The 12,455-nt window shown below is 47.2% G+C and overlaps 1 protein-coding gene across 8 annotated transcripts in view; it reads left to right on the forward strand.

Annotated features, from left to right (window-relative positions):
* Positions 1–994: 994 nt before the first annotated feature.
* The window catches only part of LRCH3 (leucine rich repeats and calponin homology domain containing 3), a 138,758-nt gene continuing 127,297 nt past the window's right edge, over positions 995–12,455 (forward strand). For all 8 annotated transcript variants that reach the window (XM_029059336.2, XM_029059367.2, XM_029059316.2 and 5 more), the window contains exon 1: positions 995–1,243. In XM_029059336.2, coding sequence (XP_028915169.1) covers positions 1,081–1,243 — 163 coding nt within the window. In that variant the 5' untranslated portion in view covers positions 995–1,080. The remainder of the gene's footprint in view (positions 1,244–12,455) is intronic.

The following is a 12,455-nucleotide window of genomic DNA, read 5'->3' on the forward strand; positions in this document are numbered from 1 at the left end:
CAAACAGCTCCTGAAACATAGTAAACGCTTAACAAATGTCATATTTATAAATATGTGCAATTTATAAGTTGCTCTTCCCCAAAAGTGTACTGGGCACCCAGATGCAAGAGGCTGCTTGGCGTCAGGCTTATTTTCTTCCATTGCGGCTATTGCCAGCTAATACTAATGACAATAAGAACAACAGCGTGGCTCAGTGGAAAGAGCCCGGGCTTGGGAGTCAGAGGTCATGGGTTCGAATCCCGGCTCTGCCACTTATACAGCTGGGTGACTTTGGGCAAGCTACTTCACTTCTCTGGGCCTCAGTTGCCTCATCTGTCAAATGGGGATGAAGACTGTGAGCCCCACGTGGGACAAGCTGATGACCCTGTATCTGCCCCAGCGCTTAGAACAGTGCTTGGACCATAGTAAGTGCTAAACAAATACCAACATTATTATTATTATTATTATACAGCGCCCTCGACCCCGCCCTCCCCGCGCACTCACCGCCCTCGGCCCCGCCCGTCGTCCGTCCACCGCGCATGCGCCGTCCCCGATCCCGCCCTCCCGGCGCCCACACCGCTTTCGGCCCCGCCCCTCGCCCGCCCACCGCGCATGCGCCGCCCCGATCCCGCCCTCCCCGCGCCCTCAGCCCCGCCCCTCGCCCGCCCACCGCGCATGCGCCGTCCCCGATCCCGCCCTCCCGGCGCCCACACGGCTTTCGGCCCCGCCCCTCCCCCGCCCACCGCGCATGCGCCGCCCCCGATCCCACCCTCCCAGCGCCCGCACCGCCCTCGGCCCCGCCCCTCGGCCTCCCCCCGCGCATGCGCCGCCCCCGATCCCGCCCTCCCCGCGCCCTCAGCCCCGCCCTGTCCCCGTCCACCGCGCAGGCGCCGCCTCCGATCCCGCCCGCCCCTCATCCCTCCCCCGCGCATGCGCCGCCTTGGGCCCCGCCCCCCCGCGGCGGGCGGGAGAGAAGCGGGCCGGGTAATGGCGGCGGCGGCGGCGGCGGCGGCGGTGGGGTCGGTGTCCGCGTCGGTCGCCTCAGCCGCCGTCCCGGCCGAGGGTCCGGGTCCCGCGGGCCCCGGCGGCGCGTCGTGCGGGATGAACGGGGGCGCGGGGGCGGCGGCGGGGTCTTGGAGCCGCTCCGTCGATCGGGCCCTGGAAGAGGCGGCGGTGACGGGCGCGCTGAGCCTCAGCGGCCGGAAGCTGAGGGAGTTTCCCCGGGCGGCGGCACAGCACGACCTCACCGACACCACCCGCGCAGGTCAGCCCTCCTCCTCCTCCTCCTCCGTCTCCCTCGGGGACCGCACACACCCCGACACCCCCCCGCACATCCGTCTGTACTCACACACCTCCTCCCCACACACCCCGACACCCCCCCGTACACACACTCCCCTGCATGTCTGTCTGTACTCACACACCCACCCACACCCCCAATACACCCCGACACCCCCCCCCCGCACACCCCCTCAACACACCCCCAATGCACCCCGACATCACCCCGCACATCCATCTGTACTCACACACCTCCTCCCCACACACCGCGACACCACCCCCGTACACACACACCTCCCCCCATGCACATCCGTCTGTACTCACACACCACTCCCCAATACACCCCGACACAGCCCCATGCGCGCACACACAGACACCCCCCGCCCCCCGCACATCTATCTGTACTCACACACCTCCCCCCAACACACACCCCCAATACTCCCCGACACACACCCCTGCACATCCATCTGTACTCACACACCTGCCCCCCAAACCCCCCCAGTACACCCTGACACACCTCCATACACACACACCCCTGCACATCCGTCTGTACTCACACACCCCCAACACACCCCCAGGACACCCTGACCCCCCCCCCCGCACATCCATCTGTACTCTCACACACACCTCCATTATGCCTCGACCCCCTTTATACACACCCTGTCTCTCACACAAAACACACAAACTCCTGCACATCCATCTGTACTCACATACTGCCCCCCAACACCCCCCATACACACACACCTCTATATATACCCCCCCGCACATACATCTGTACTCACATACTTCCCCAACACACACCCACACCTCTTTTACACCCACATCCCATACACACCCACATCCCCTACACACCCCTAAACATCCATCTATACTTACACACCTCCCCCAACACTTACACCCCAACACTCCCCCAACACACCCTTATACACATACATCTGTACTCACCTCAACCCCCCCTCCACGCACCCCAATCCACCCCGACACATACACACACCCCCTTTTACACACACAGATCCCATTACACACACACACACTCCTCATCCCTCCCCTCCAAGCCCTGCTGTTACTGCTTTTCCAAACGACTCTGTTCTTTCCCCCTTCTTCACCTCGCACCCCTGCTCATTCGACATACCCTGTCACAAAGGCATCTAATAATAATAATAATAATAACTGTGGTATTTATTAAGTGCTCTTCAGTGCCAGGCGCTGTACTAAGCGCTGGGGTGGATACAAGATCATCAGGTTGGACACAGCCCCGTCCCCCAGCGGGCTCACAGCCTTAACCCCCATTTTCCAGATGAGGTAACAGACACAGAGAAGGCAAGTGGCTTGCCCAAGGCCACACAGCAGACAGGTGGCGGAGCCGGGGTTAGAACTCATGACCTTCTGACTCCTTGGCCCGCGCTCTGTGCACTGTGTACGCCAGGCAGCATCTATCACATAGCCATTGGGGTCCACCCTGGGGTGGTCGTGGGTGCCAGGATTTCACTGGAACAAGGGTGGGGTGGGGCGGAGGGGTTGTCCACCCCCCGTGAAATGTAACTTGCATTCAGAGAAACAGCATGACTCAGTGGAAAGAGCCCGGGCTTAGGAGTCAGGGGTCATGGGTTCGAATCCTGGCTCCGCCACCTGTCAGCTAGGTGACTTTGGGCAAGTCACTTCACTTCCCTGGGCCTCAGTGACCTCATCCGTCAAATGGGAATGAAGACTGTGAGCCCCACGTGAGACAACCTGATCACCCTGTATCCCCCCCAGCGCTTAGAACAGTGCTCGACACATAGTAAGCGCTTAGTAAATACCAACATCATTATTATTATTATTTAGCCAGACCCCAAACTTTGGTCCTGACCCTGGTGTAGCTGCACAACAAAGACGCCTTGCTCGCCCTGACTTGTAACTTTCCTTCTTTGGGGCCGTTTACTAAAAAGGGCCCACTTACTTTTCTTTTTTTTTCCCCTTTTTTAGAATAGCAATAGTAATAATATTTTTCCCCCTTTTCCAGAAAATAAGGGAAATTATTAATGGTGATAGAATACAGAACAGTGTTCTCCTGACTCGATCTTGCTTATTGGAACCATGCAGAATTCGCCCCTTTCCCCCAGCTCTTGGGGACTTTTTAGATATGGAAAGGCTGAGTCAGAAATTGTGGAGAAGTTAGTATTTGTATTCTTAGTTTGACTCCATCTAAGCTGTAGAAGACAATGTGTCAAGCCTACTGTACATAATGTTTTTCTTGTTTAAAAAGTACCTCCCTTAGATACCAGATGGTGTGTAAACAAACCCCAGCAAGGGAAAAAACACAAAACCTGGGCCCAAATTATGATTTACAAAATAATTGGCAATTCAATACACAACTCTGTGTGTTATGTCATAATTAGAGCTTATTTTTGCCCGGTGAGAGAGAATGCGTCACAGATCATTAATCTAAAATAGGACTAATGGTGCCTTTAATGCATGTAATTGTTCATAATTTATATTCACAAGTGCCTGCTTTCTTACAGTTTATGCTCCGTGAGTTCTTTCTGGAAACTTTTCTGTTAATATTGTGATTCATAAAATATGCCCAAGTTGGTTGCATTACCCATCATATGCTTGTATTATAGTACTGAAGAGCAAACGTTTATTAAGGCTTTATCAAAATGAATCGTAATCTGGATTTTTTTTGAAAAATTATTCCCCAGTGAAAATTGAGTGGAAAACCACCTTAATTTGTTGAAAAAACTTGTTGAGGAATACTAAATCTTGGTGATGGCTAAGCCTTCACTGTCAAAAATAAGTTTTTACAACTTCATCCATTCCGTTTAGTTTGAGTATATATGTATCAGATGCATTTTATTATATGAATATTATTTTAAAATATAGTTGCATTTTATCCCGTTTTCTTCTGAGGAAACCAAACCCCTGTAAGGCAGTAGTCTGATATTTCTAAATATTTTCATGTTATATTTTGGAAAAGGATAACAAACTTAAATTACATGTCGCATATTTGTATGTATGTGCTGCAAAATAATAATAGTGATGTTATTTGTTTAGCGCTTACTATGTGCCAAGCACTGTTGTAATTAGTCCTTCAAATGCACAGTGGGGAAAGCCTCTTGCAAAGCCTCGTAAACTCCAGAAGATCATTTGATGTCATAGTAATTTTATATTGGTGTGAATCATTCAGTGTTACGACATTAAGCCTGAAGCTAAGGAATAAGTTACTTAACAGAAGTTTGTCTACCCCTTTGTCCCTATCTACTTTCTTGGAGTTCCAGGATTATTCTATGTGGCTTTAGGAAGTGTGTTAACTGCCTGACCTAAACCTCAAATCGTTCATGGTAATCGTTTTCTCTGTGTTTTTGAATGATCAAGCAGGCTTAATAACCAAGTTTACTTTAATCATTTTCATTCACTCTAAGAAAGATGAATAGTGGAGTCTTGCTATTGCCACAGGCGGAGTGTCTTAGAGATTGACATTTTTATTCAAAAATTTGAAGAGATTCCAAATGCTGTAGCTTCTGACGTTCCAGGATGAACCTTTAAGCGTTAATTATGCTTCGTTCATTGTTTTGGCCTTCCGGAAATTATGTTGGATGTGATGTGAAATTCACATTACGGTTTGTCAAGATAACCAGTTTATCCTTTGTTTATTTTTCCTCCCTGGTGACTTCTGTCACCAGTTTACGTTGGAAAATACTTTTGTTTGGGCTTAAAACAGTTAAACCAAAGGAAAATATGGTTTTCATAATGGTGAATGCCAACCATGCCTAACTACTTCATAGAACATTGTCTTGTTTAACATTTATTGAGCAGAACACACTGTTGACATCATTCTTATCCCTTTTGTGCTTATACTTTGGGGAAAGAATGACACATCATATGCACTGTGTTTGTGCCTATCTTCGCAAATATATTCTGCTCCATAAAATGAGGATTCATTGCCTATTCTCCCTTCTATTTCGATTGTGAGCCCCGTATGGGGCAGGGACTGTATCCAACTTGATTATTTTGTAGCTCCCCCAGTGCTTAGTACAATGCTTGGCACCATAGTTATTCATATTATCGTTATTGTTGTAAACTTCTCGAGTGCTGGGAGCAAGGCACCTCTTTGTTTTGTACTTATAAAAATCAGTGGATAAGCATGAAGGGAAAACAGAATAGAAATTAAGTGGCTCCTTCAGGTGAGTGAAAGGACTTAAAGGGGGAGTATGTTTGTTGCCTTTGATAAGGAAGGTTGGTGCAGTTCCCGTTTATCAGCAAAAAGACATTTATTGATCACGGCATTTTATTCATTCTTTCAATAGTATTTATTGAGCGCTTACTATGTGCAGAGCACTGTACTAAGCACTTGGAATGTACAAATCGGTAAAAGAGACAGTCCCTGCCCTTTGATGGGCTTACAGACTAATCAGGGGAGACAGACAAAAGCAATAGCAATAAATAGAATCAAGGGGATGAACATCTCATTAAAGCAATAGCAAATAAATAGAATCAAGGTGATGGTTTTAGCTCTTCAGGGTATGTACAGTGATGAAGAAGTTATGATCCTTGCCCTTAAATTAGATTGAAAGATTGAAAATGGACAAGGGATTAATGGACTTAGCCTCAGTTCTTCCACAGTGTACGTTTTCTAACGTGTTTTGGCGACATGCTTTTGCTGTCAGGGAATTAGAAATTTTATTTTTGGTATTTTTGTTCGGGTAGAGAGCACTGACTGCAGTCTTGAAATAAACAGTCTGTGTGCCTCTATAGGATGTCAGACACTGGTAGGACTACACTGCAAGATGTTTTGGGGTGTTTGGGAAGAACATCATGTCCTTTTAGCGCCGGGGTCATATGTGCTCGATAAGCATCAGGACCAGCAGTGACGGGTGTTGGTAGTATAGATGAAGAAGAAAAGATGGTTTCTGAGATAAATCGAAGACTCTCGAACCCATCTGTGGTCCGTGTTATGGAGGAACAGCAGTAGTCTTAATGTGAAGTAGTTATTGATGGTTTATCTCCACTCAGTCAATCGGTGGTATTTATGGAGCGCTTACTATGTGCAGAGCACGGTATTAAGCTCCCGGCAGATGGAGAGGAGCTAGTGTCTGCAGGGAGGACACGTTCCCCCGAGGTTGCCGGGTAAGTTATCCACAGGTCTCCGTCTCAAGCACCAACATATGTTTGCAAGCAGCGTGGCTTACTGGATAAAGCACGGGCCTGGGAACAAGAAGGACTGGGTTCTCATCCCAGATCTGTCAAATGTGTCTGCTGTGTGACATTGGACAAATCATTTGTATATTATTTAGTACCCTGTTTATTTTGTAAACGAGGTGTACATCGCCTTGATTCTATTTATTGCGATTATGTTGTCTTGTTTTTGTTTTGTTCTGTTTTGCTTTGCCGTCTGTCTCCCCCGATTAGACTGTGAGCCCGTCATTGGGCAGGGATTGTCTTTCTCTGTTGCCGAACTGTACATTCCAAGCGCTTAGTACAGTGCTCTGCACATAGTAAACGCTCAATAAATATTATTGAATTACCAAAGACCTCCTGAAATCTGGCTACAGAAGACACTTCCCAACCAATATCCACTACCCCAGACTGTAACATTCAACAACCACTCTTCACACTTACTGATGTCATTACCTACAGGTAATGACTGGTATGATTGGTGTAATCAATTAGTGGTACTTATTGAGCGCTTTCTTTGTGCATACAGTATTATTTTGACGAGCACCCATTGCATACAAAAGCTCTTGGGGAGTACAGAACAAAGAAGTGACTAGTTCCCTGCACTCGAGGAGTTTTCAGTAATAATTGTGGTATTTAGTGCTTACTGTGCCAGGCTTTGTGCTAAGATCTGTGGCACCTGGAGAACGGCAGAGCTCTGGGAGATAGGATGAGAAAAGACTTTCTTGAGAGCAGCAGCTCCTAAGGCTATCCTGTTGTGATTTGGAATGCCCTCCCTCCCTCACATCTGCCAAACTAACTCTCTTCCCCTCTTCAAAGCCCTCCTGAGAGCTCACCTCCTCCAGGAGGCCTTCGCAGACGGAGCCTTCCCTTTCCTTCTGCCCCTCCTCCCCTCCCCATTCCCCCTACTCCCTCCCTCTGCTCTTCCTCCTTCCCCTTCCCACAGCACTTGTATATATTTGTATATATTATTTATTACTCTATTTTGTTAATGATGTGTATATGTCTGATTCTATTTATCTTGATGATATTGATGCCAGACTACTTGTTTTGTTTTGCGTTGTCGTCTGTCTCCCCTTTTTAGACTGTGAGCCCGTTGTTGCCGAATTGTACATTCCAGGCGCTTAGTACAGTGCTCTGCACATAGTAAGCGCTCAATAAATACGATGGAATGATTGAATTTGGGGCATCTGGGGCAACTTTGTTGACCGTTTTGGGTGACTGTTATCGCTCTTCAGTTAGAAGCAACTTTCTCATCAGTCAGTCATTCATATTTATTGAGCGCTTACTGTGTGCAGAGCACTGTACTGAGCACTTGCGAGAGTACGGTATAACAGTACAACAGGCACACTACCTGTGCCCACAGTGAGTTTACAGTCTAGAGGGGGAGACAGACATTAATATAAATAAATAAATTGCAGATATGTACATTATGGCACCCAGTAAAAGTTGTGTACTCTCCGAAGCACTCAGAACAGTGCTCTGCACACAACAGACTATAAAGTCTTTGAAGGCAGAATCATTCAGTAGTATTTATTGAGCGTTTACTAGGTGCAGAGCACGGTACTAAGCTCTTAGAATGTACATTTCGGCAACAGATAGAGACAATCCCTGCCCAATGACGGGCTTGCAGTCTAATCAAATCACTTCTACTAACTCCACTGTACTCTCCGAGCGCTTAATACAGTGCTCTGCATGCAGCAGACTGTATGAGGCCAGAGGAGGGACCCCGACCCGACCCCTTTCTCTCAGAGCTAGACAGCAGGTGGGTAAGGAGCCCTCAAGAAATCTCCTGCCAGTCTACACTCCACTTCTGCAGCAGATGCAAGAAGGGAGAGGAGAATTCCTCACCTGTCACAGAGACAGACACCCATCACTTGGGATGCAGTGAGGTTGAGAAAGGGGTTTCCTTCAAAACACCGGGGCAGTGTCATCTAATGGAAAGATACCGAGAGTCAGGAAACTAGTCCCAGCTCTGCCGCTTGGATTACCTGGGGCCTCGGTTTCCTCATCTAGAAAGGGTAAATCTGTCTGCATCCCCTAACCTCACAGGGGATGATGTGAAACGAAAATGAATTATCCGATGGGAAATCATTTTGGAAAAAGCACCACACATTTGAGATATTTCGGTAAAAGTGTGTAAACATCAAAGATAAACTGAAGGTGCTCTAAATCTCTTGACAGTGCACTGCAGTTTAAAGCCAGCCAATTTATTTAGAACTAGAAGACCCAGTTTTTAGAGATTTTAAAAAACCGTAACATAAAATGTACCTCAGTTCCAACAGTGTTTTGTGAAGTCCCTTAAAAATCATACCAATTCACCCTCCCGGTTAAGGGTTACATTGTGAGAAGTGGGGATTTTCCTCTCCATCCTTGTGCATGCTGCAGAGGTGAAGCTAGGCTTGCTTGCTTAGTTGGGCAGGAGGTGTCTTGAATTCATTCAGTCGTATTTATTGAGCGCTTACTGTGTGCAGAGCACTGCACTAAGCACTTGGGTGAGTACAATACAATAATAGACACATTCCCTGCCCACAATGAATGTTCTTGTGGGGCCCTTACCCACTCGCTCTCTAGCTTTGGGAAGAAAAGGGTTTGAGATCCATCTACTTCAGGCTGCTTAGTTCCCTGTAGAAGTGGGTACCACAAATGCGTTGTTGAGTTCCTTCTAACTGATGAGCGATCACCAGACATTCAGCCAAATGGGCTCATAACTCCTTTGTCATTCCTCCAATTTCTAGGAGAATGGTAGAGATGAGACCCTGGAAGTACCTCTAAGCAATGTCCCTTTCATGGTACTGGACCTAGGGAGATCATCATCAATGGAATTGATTGAGCATGTAGTGTCAGTCAGTCAAATCAGTGGCATTTATTGAGCACTTACTATTCTACTATTAGAATTGCTATTAAAATGTACCATGCTAAGCGCTTGGGAGAGTACATCAAACGACAGAGTCGGCGGACACGTTCCCTGCTCACAGCCAGCTTAGAGTCATTCATTCATTCATTCAATAGTATTTATTAGAGTCTAGTGGGAGCCTGCAGCGTGGCTCACTGGAAAGAGCCCGGGCTTGGGAGTTAGAGGTCATGGGTTTGAATCCCGGCTCTGCCACTTGTCAGCTGTGTGACTGTGGGCAAGTCACTTCAGTTCTCTGTGCCTCAGTTCCCTCATCTGTAAAATGGGGATGAAGACTGTGAGTCTCATGTGGGACAACCTGATTATCCTGTATCTACCCCAGAGCTTAGAACAGTGCTCTGCACATAGTAAGCGCTTAACAAATACCAACATTATTAATAATGCTGATGTGGCTTACCTGTCTTACCTACGATTTGCTGGAAGAATAAGATGGGGCGGAGGGCGCGGTCTCCCTGCAAGTAGTGGAAGAGCATTGCCTGGAGAGGGGACGAGGTAGAAGACTGAGCCTGCGCTAGTATCGATGTTTATTTACCTCGTCGCTAGCTAGTGTATCTTTGGCTGAGGTTAAAGGGCTTGCTCCTTTTGTGACACTGTCTTTCTTTGTTCAGTAGTTTCTCTCCAAACCGATCCCATGATCTTTTCTAGCCGCACATCAATTTCTATCCTCACATCAACTCACTGTGCTTGCTGCTGCTGTTTTCTACCATGGTTCTCAGAACGTTTTTTGCCACCTTTAATTTTTCACTTTGGTTCATTCAGCGGTTGATTTGGTGTCTACAGTCATCCATCCTCCTCAGAGATTTAGGCCAGGAGATTAAGCCGCAGATCACATAATTTCAGGGTTAAAGGATTATGGTTTCTAACTGATATTTCAAATTACTTGTAGGTAACTTGAAAGTACCTCAGAAGCTGAGTCATGTCTTTTTCTGATTTTCATTATTAATCAGACAAATGTATTTATAATAATATAATCATGAACATTTAGAGTATGCAGAGCACTGAACTAACCGCGTGGGCGAGTAAAATGCAACAGAGTTGGTGATCTCTTCCTTGCCCACGTGGAGCTTACAGTCTGAAGAGGGGGAGACACTATTAATATAAATAAATAAATTATGGATATATGCCTAAAGGCCGTGGGGCTGAAGGTGGGGTGAATATCAAGTGCTTATCAGTTCGTACTCTGTTGTAATGGGTGTCTGCAGAAATTTTTGAGAGTTGGATTTTTTTTTCTGAAGAGCTGTCTCCCCTTCCATTTTTATGTTCAGCTAGTTAGTATTTTTCTCAGCACCCAATCCAGGTCTGCACCCTTTGCAGAGCTCTTAGTGGTAATGTTGATGTGCCAGATTGAATTCTTGGAGATGTTTGGATGCCACCTCTGTTAAGTAAGCTTGTTCATTATGGTGCTTGTTTCCACACTCTTATCTCGTAGCCCGAGGGTGCCCAAATCTCAGGAACCGAAGAACCGCAAACCGAAAATATAATATGCCTGAGAACTGCAGATGAAAAACAAAAACATTATGTAACTGGAATGGCCAGCGGGTCTTCTCAGTGGGTCAAGTGGCGGAGAGCAGGCATCCCCCGGGGGCATTTTCTCTGTGTGTGACTCATTTGCCTCTTGGTATGTGATAATAAGAAATTAGAACAGTTTTTGGTGAATGTTCCTCAGATACTCTGGGTACATTCGTGTCTTTTACAGAGCAGGAATTAAAGTTCTTGATGAATGCCACATTAAGGAAAATTCACATTAAAGCACACATGCCGTAACCAACGTCACGTGCGTGCACGTAATTGTATCTTCTCACGTATGGCGTATCCTGTGTTGTAGTCATAGTCTTCCTGGATGCAAGAGCACTGTACTGTGGTCTGGGGAAGAATTCACAGGTGTCATAGCCAGGATCTTTGGCCCTTAAGGGCCAGACCTTAATTATAAATAAATAATTGATAATATGTAATTTACAAATATGTACGTAGGTGCTGTGGGGTTGAGGGTGAGCAAATATGAAATGCTCAAAGGTCGAAGATCGGAGCGACCTTTGTTTCTCTGTGCAGAAGGGGAGAAGGAACTGGGAAAAAGAGGGTTTTAATCAACAGAGGACTCTTGGCAGAGATGTGGCCTTAATAATGCTTTGAAGCTGGGGAGGGTGATGGTCTGGCTTATATGGAGGAAGAGGGAGTTCCAGGCCAGGGGAACGATATGGGGAAAGGATTGGCGGCAAGGTAGAGGAGATCAGGGCACAGAGATTAAGCTGTTGCTGGAGGACCAGAGTGTGTGGGCTGAGCTGTAGTAGTAGATCGGCGAGTTAAGGTAGGAGAGATGAACCGACTGAGTGTCTTAAAGCCAGCGGTAAGGAGTTTCTATTTGAAGTAGAAGTGGATGAGCATCCATTGGCGGCTCTGGAGGAGTGTGGGCATGGATGGAAGGTTTTCGTTTTTTCTGAAAAATGATTCGTGCAGCAGAACAAAGTGTGGTCTGGACTAGGGAGAGACAGGAGGCAGGGAGGTAGTGAGGAGGCAGATGCGGGAGTGAAGGTGGGATAGGATGAGTGCTTGGATCAGTGGGATAGCAGTTTGGATGGAGAGGAAAGGGCAGATTTTAGTGGAGATAAAACCGACAGAGTTTTGGTGATGGGTTCATTCATTCAATAGTATTTATTGAGCGCTTACTATGTGCAGAGCACTGTACTAAGCGCTTGGAATGTACAAATCGATAACAGATAGAGACAGTCCCTGCCCTGTGACGGGCTTACAGTCTAATCGGGGGAGACGGACAGACGAGAACAATGGCAATAAATAGAATCGAGGGGAAGAACATCTCATTAAAACAATAGCAAATAAATAGAATCAAGATGATGTACATCTCATTAACAAAATAGGGTGATGAAGATATATACAGTTGAGCGGACGAGTACAGTGCTGAGGGGGTGGGACGGGAGAGGGGGAGGAGGAGAAGGAAAGGGGGGAGAAGAGGGTTTAGCTGCAGAGAGGTGAAGGGGTGGGTAGAGGGAGCAGAGGGAAAAGGGGAGCTCAGTCTGGGAAGGCCTCTTGGAGGAGGTGAGCTTTAAGTAGGGTTTTGAAGAGGGGAAGAGAATGAGTTTGGCGGAAGTGAGGAGGGAGGGCGTTCCAGAACCGCGGG

Source organism: Ornithorhynchus anatinus, chromosome 1 (genome assembly GCF_004115215.2).
Source record: "Ornithorhynchus anatinus isolate Pmale09 chromosome 1, mOrnAna1.pri.v4, whole genome shotgun sequence".
NCBI lineage: Eukaryota > Metazoa > Chordata > Mammalia > Monotremata > Ornithorhynchidae > Ornithorhynchus > Ornithorhynchus anatinus.